The 6,190-nt window shown below is 55.2% G+C and overlaps 1 protein-coding gene across 3 annotated transcripts; it reads right to left on the bottom strand.

The window, feature by feature from the left end:
* Nucleotides 1-520: 520 nt before the first annotated feature.
* On the bottom strand, nucleotides 521-5,278 carry ZNF526 (zinc finger protein 526). 3 transcript variants are annotated; one of them, XM_016129951.2, is made up of 3 exons: nucleotides 5,195-5,277; nucleotides 3,239-3,341; nucleotides 521-3,150 (listed from the first exon to the last, which is right to left on the bottom strand). In XM_016129951.2, the coding sequence occupies exon 3, from the start codon at nucleotides 3,131-3,133 to the stop codon at nucleotides 1,112-1,114; it is 2,022 nt and encodes a 673-aa protein (XP_015985437.2). In that variant the 5' UTR covers nucleotides 3,134-3,150; nucleotides 3,239-3,341; nucleotides 5,195-5,277; the 3' UTR covers nucleotides 521-1,111. The 3 variants fall into 3 exon arrangements, with proteins under 3 accessions (XP_015985437.2, XP_015985438.2, XP_015985440.2); XM_016129952.2 differs by having other exon boundaries at nucleotides 3,239-3,461; nucleotides 5,195-5,259; XM_016129954.2 differs by lacking the exon at nucleotides 3,239-3,341 and having other exon boundaries at nucleotides 5,195-5,278.
* Between the last annotated feature and the right edge of the window lie 912 nt (nucleotides 5,279-6,190).

The following is a 6,190-nucleotide window of genomic DNA, read 5'->3' as shown; positions in this document are numbered from 1 at the left end:
AGAAGGGGACAGCCTGGGTGAAAGTCTCGGCGACATCTCTGCCTAGCTATGAGACCTTGGGCAAGTCTCTGTCCATTTTCTCATCTGTACAACAGGGATAATCCTGGGATCACCTTACAGGCTTGGGATCACAATACATGTATAGTGGTAACTGCAGTGAATACCACAGCTAGGCAGTCAAACATTCACTATTATTAGTTGTGAATAAATGGACCATCTCCAAGTGTACCAAGAACTCACTACCCGCCCCCTCCCCACAGTCTGTCTGCCTGGAATGTTCTCTCTTCCGCTAGCAGATTCCTACCTTCTCTAGGAAGTCTGACTCCTGATCTGCCACCAGAGCTTTGTTCCCTGCTCTGGGGCCCACTGTACCACGGCAGCCTTGAGGAACCTGGGGCTGAGATCTGTCTGTCCCCCACAGACAGGGCAGAGGCACAACTCGTCTCTCACTCCCAGCATCGCCCAGCATGCAGGAAGGAGGCCTTAGGACACCCAGGCTCAAAGAATCAATGAGACACACTCAGAGAGCAAGGCCATCTGTACTTGTGCGTGTTCCTACCACACTGTGGGCCTCCTGGGCAGAGCCCGTGTCTGACGCACTCCTGCGTCTCCAGCATCACCCAGTCTGCAGCTGCGCACCTGGGCACCTATAGGTTTCCTTCCACATGGTCAAAAATGAGGCTAAGGAAGCCCAGAGAGGGGTCTTCCTCCACCAGGCAGAGCCAAGTCCTGGGTGCCCAGAGTCCAGGGAACACTAGGGCTGGGGGGACAGAGAACCTGAAGAGGTATGGAACAGTGTCCAGGACAGACCTGGCACACAGCCAGGGCTCAGGAAAGGTTACCTGGTGTCGTTGGTTAGGAGGGTGATGCAGAGCAAAGAGCCTGGCAAACTCTGCTTTGCAATGCAATGGGGTGACCTGAGTTCTCACGTCTCAGACCGTTAGTCTCCCCTCGGGCAGAAAAAGGTGACGAGAGAAACCTGGCAGGGCTGTTCTGAGGAGTCAGTGGGTAAGATGCCAGGGTGGATCCTGATACCCGGTGGGGACCAGAGTGGCTTGCCAGGTACCCACACTTGCTGTTGCCACCAAACTTATTGTTACGCTTAGCTATGTCACACAAAGGCCGTGTCCAACTGCAACAGCCCACTTGCTTCACTGGCCCCCAGTGCCGCCTGGCACAGCTGCAGTGTGTCTTCAAGTGCCAGTGGCTGAGACGTCTCGATGATGGCAATGGTCTCCCCGAGCTCGGTGCACATAATAGTCTGCTGAGGCTCAGGAGGTGGGGGCGGGTCGGAGGGTGGTGATCTGGGCTGCAGTGTCATCGTCCGAGCTCGGGCATGCACCCGCTGATGCAATCGCAGGCCCGCCATGGCTCGGAACCAGCGGCCACAGGTCCCGCAGTAGTAGGGGCTCTTGTTGTAGAGACCAGTAATGGGGAGACGGGGTGCGCGGGCAAAGGCCACTGGCCGCAAGTGCAGCCTCCGGTGCTGCTGCAGGTTAGAGCTCTGTGTGAAGCGCTTGCCACAGTCCAGGCACTGGTAGGGACGCACGCCTGTGTGGGTCAGCTGGTGGCGGCTGAGATTGGCCAGAGAAGCAAAGGTCTTGCCACAGGAGTGGCACTGAAAGGGCCTCTCACCTGTGTGTGTCCGCAGGTGGTTGTGCACATGGACCAGCTTCTTGAAGCCCTTGCCACAAACCCCGCAGCAGTGTCGCCGCTCAGGGGGCCCGTGAACTGTGCGCCGGTGCCGGGAGAGGCGGGAGGCTGAGGCAAAGGACTTGGAGCACTGCGGACAAGGCAGCTGGGCAGGAGGAGCTGGGGGTGGGGGCAGGGGTGGGGGCTCGGCTGGAGCTGGGGAGGCTGTTGCTGCAGTGGGGGGCGCCCCGCTCTTGCCTGCATGGGTGCGCCGGTGGTAGAGAAACTTGGTCATGTTGCTGAATGTCTTGCCACAGCGGCAGCGATGCAATGGGTTGGCGGTGTGGGCCCGCCGGTGGGCCACCAGAGTGAGTTCTGTGCTGAAGCCACGACCACAGTCCATGCAGAGGTAGCGGGCTTCCCCACGGTGCAGCCGCAGGTGCTGTTCCAGTGAAGTTGCTTTCTTGAAGACCTTGAAGCAGGTCGGACACTCGTGTGTGCCACCAACGTGGGCCCGCCCATGAGCCAGCAGCCGGTTTGCTGAGCTAAAGCTGCGCTGGCACTGGCTACAGCGGAAGGGGTGGGCCGTTGATGTTGAGGCACGGGATGTCCGCCGGTGTCGCCGGCGTGCCCCTGCTGAAGTCCAGTGTTGAGGACAATCCCCACAGCCCTGGGCCCAGCCGGCCGTGGACTTGTCACCCCCCAGAGTACTGCCACCAACCTCTGCCACTGGCGCTGCTGACTCTTCGTCCTCTGTCTCTTCAACATCTTCATCCTCCTCATCTTCCTCCTCTTCTAGTCCATTGCACTCCTCTTTCTCTAGAGAGTCAAAGTGGGTGCCTTGGTGCTCCAAGAACTCCTCAGGGGTGGCACAGAGGGTACAACACTCAGGACACTCATATGGCTCCATCCTGACTTCGGGTGGAGCAGGGGGTGGAGGTGGTGGTGTTGGGGGAGGCAGAGGAGGCGGCACTGGTGGTTCGGCTGCTGCACTGGGAAGGTGATGGGCTTTTCTATGAGCCACCCACAGCTCAGGCGAGGGGAATAGCTCCTGGCAGTCCCCACACTGGTACTGGATCTGGCTTGCAGACTCCCGGAGGTGGGTGTCCTGGTGGGCCAGGAGCTCGCAGCGGGAGAGGATGAGCTGGCTGCACTCACCACACTGGAAAGGCCCATCCTCAGTACCTGGCACTAGTTCTGGCTCCAGGCCAGTATCCGGGGTTGTCAGCGCTTCCTCCTCTGTGCCAGTGGGCACATGCTGCTCCTGGTGTGAGATGACTTCCTCCAGTGTGTTATAGAGGCTGCCACACTCAGAGCACATGAACTGGTGGTGCTGGAAGAAGAGGGATGAGGCAAGGGCCTCCCCAGGTTTCAATTCAGCCAACTCTGTTGACATTTCTGTCATCTCCCCAAACATCGGTATTGACATCTCCACGGCTCCTGGTGACATCTGTGTGGGCATCTCGGCCATCTCAGCCACCTCAGCCACCACCTCTGCCATACCAGGGAAGACAATGCCTGGAGAAAGAAAGGAGCTGGTGAGACACCAGGAATCCAAGGGGAGGAAGGACGTCTCAGGAGTTCCCTTGCCCATCGTGTCACTCACCAGCCTCTATCAGTAAGCAAGTCAGGATCCAGTGTTTATACCTCAGTCTTCAATGAGCCTGTGACTCTCTGAAGCTGACACATGCCCCACAGCGGCCAGGCATCTACAGGAGAGAGACAGCCCTCCTCAGTCTGGCCTCTGATGCTGTGCTCTTTACCCAGAGGACTAGTCACATCCTTTCCAGCCTGTTCAGTGCCCTCCCTGTGCAGCACCTTTCCTTCTTCTACACGGAGACACAGAGACACAGCAAAGTGATTAAGAGCCCAGGCCCTGGAACCCGGCTGCCCTTGGCTTGAATCTGAGCTCCACTACTTCCTCTCTCTCAGACTGTTTTCTCACTTGTGAAATGGGACTAAAAGCAGTACTGACCACAAAGTTCCTAGTACTTGATAAAGGTTAGATGGTACCACTTGTAGTTATCCAGAAATGTTTTTGGATCTAAGGTCTTTGATGCTGCTATTCCTTCTGCCAAGAAAGGTCTCTCCTTATTTAGCAAACTCCTTCTCAGCATTTCCTTTGTGAAGCCTTTTCTGACAACACATCTACATCCTCAAGCTAGTGGCCACTCCCTTCTTCTTGGGGTTCCTATAGCATCCTGTGGCACCTCTATCATAGCAATTATCATGAGCTTGGGATGAAGTCTCTGGTCTCTGTGTTCCTCACTGAGCTTGTAGGCCAGACAGGTCTGATTCGTTGTAGGGACTGCTGTCACCAGCAAAATCACTGACCAGGGACAGGGATTTTAACTTTCGAATGTTTCTCTATGTGCCCCATTTCCCCTTCTAGATGTGTAAGTTCAACCCAATCCCAGCCCCTTCACACAGCAGGGGCTCAGAGTCCCTTCAGCAAATGACTGCACCCCTGCCCCCACCCCTGCAGGCCTGGAAGCTTATTTTCCTACTTCAGTCTCTACTTTCTCCATCTTTTTTTTTTTTTTTTTTCAACTCATCTGTTAGTTCCGGGAGGCAGTTGGGAGTTCAGTTTACAACCTAGCACACAAAAGTGCTCAAATTAAGCTCCCAGAGGGCAGGGATTTTAGTCTGTTCATCCCTGATACAGTTCCAATGTCAAGAACAATGCTTAACACACAGTAAGCACTGAGTAGATAGTTAATGAATAATGCTTCCTCCAGGAAGTGAGGCCCTGGGAGTTTAATTGTCTCTGTGCACATTCCACTTCTGCCAAACTAACTCTCCTATTTGACTATGAATTCCCACAATAACAGCACAGTACAGAGCTCTGCTTTCAGATGGTGCTCAATAAATGCTCCTTGAGTAAATGATTCACTAAAAGCCCAGGAACTAAACTTTCCTTAACTCTCTCACTAATTTTTGAGTTGCCAGGGCCCTGTACACAACAGCCTTTCAATGAAGGATCTTCCTGGAAGTAGTCAGCCAGGGAGGGGCCTGAGAGTTCAAGTTTTCCTTTTTTACAGCCAGACTCCAAACAGAGAACTCCGCTGGGAGGAAGGCCAGTGTCTGGTTTAAGGCTTACACAAATAGGCACCCAGTCAATATCCTCTTAGAAGGTGGCCCGAGAGAGCTAACATTTGGACTTTTCTCGACTACATTCCTCTCTTGGACTGTGAACTATTGGGGGACGGAATGGGGGCTTTCTATACAGTAGATCAATAAGTCCTTCCAGAAAAGAACCCACCAGGGGCCTGGAAGTTCAACTTTCCCGCTACACAGCTACATATCCGTTTTCTCTGACCAGACGTTATCAACTCCACAACCTAAGAGCTCCCAGCGAGGGCTGGAGGCCCGGTGAGCTCAAGCATGGGGTCCTACACACTGCGGGAGCTCAATCACTGCTCCCTCTCCTAACCACTCCGCGCCGCTCGCGCCCTAGAGCAGGCCCCAAAGCTCTTCAACCCTTGGCGTCCCCTTCGTTGTCCCTCCACCCTCTCCCTGCTCCCAGCGCTCTCCTCCCCCGCCCGCCCCGCGGCGCCCTCACCCGTCTCTCTCGCCTCCTGCAGCCCCCGCCGCTCTTAACACAGACCCTCTGCTTCTGGCGTGCGGGAACCCCTTACTATCCACGCCTCCCATTGGGCGGTGTCCTTACTTGTGGTGACCAATCAGAGCCGGCAGCGTAGGGCACGCGCCGTTGAGCCTGCGTGTTGAAGCTCAGGCGGGGCTCGGCGAGTTTCTCCACGCACGCAACTGTGCCCTGTGGGCTGGGCTCCGAGCTCCGAGGCGCGCTTGCGCAGTTCTCCCCCACCGCTCCTCAGCCGACTCTGAAAGTTAAGCCGAGAGAAAGGGGCACCGCTGGAAAGCGAGGGCCCGCGGAGTGGACTGCGCGGCGGGAGATCTTGATAGAGATGTCATTTCATAGCTAAAGAGACTGAGCATCTCCAAGAGTACAGCTTTGGAACCAGACACACTTGGAGTACTTCCCTTCTGTGGGCCTCATTTTTACCACAATGTAAAATGGGCTTGAAGCATGTCCAAGGCTGTTGATAGGATTGGTTGAAATCAAACACATAAAAATGCTCAGCATAGGGCCTGATACACCGTGGGTGCGCACTATAACCCATTTAACATGGACGTAATCCTTCCCAGTTTGTTTTTCCTTCCTTTCACTTTTCGGTTGTTTTAATACTTATTCGCACTCACTGAGTGTCCGACCTAGGACTGGTCTTTAATAGGTTACAATTGCCATCTGAGAGAGGAATGGACTCTTCTGAGTTCACTGCTGCAGCCCAAGCAGAACCGGTGCTGAGCCAGTGCCAGGCAGGATCTAGGTTTCCCGCCTCCCCAAGGGAGATAATTCCTGAGGGTGGTAACCGGTCCAGAAGGGGACCTGTCGCAAGGGACATGCAGACCCAGACCTTAAGTCGCCCAAGTGGGGGGCAGGGTTCCACTGTGGGAAGACGCTTATATACGTAGCCTGGACGCCAACTCTCGTGCTAAGAGACTTGCTCTCGACAGAAACCTAAGTGGTTAGAGATGG

This window comes from Rousettus aegyptiacus, unplaced genomic scaffold (genome assembly GCF_014176215.1).
Source record: "Rousettus aegyptiacus isolate mRouAeg1 unplaced genomic scaffold, mRouAeg1.p scaffold_m13_p_14, whole genome shotgun sequence".
Lineage (NCBI taxonomy): Eukaryota > Metazoa > Chordata > Mammalia > Chiroptera > Pteropodidae > Rousettus > Rousettus aegyptiacus.
This window is presented reverse-complemented; position numbering and strand designations above follow the sequence as displayed.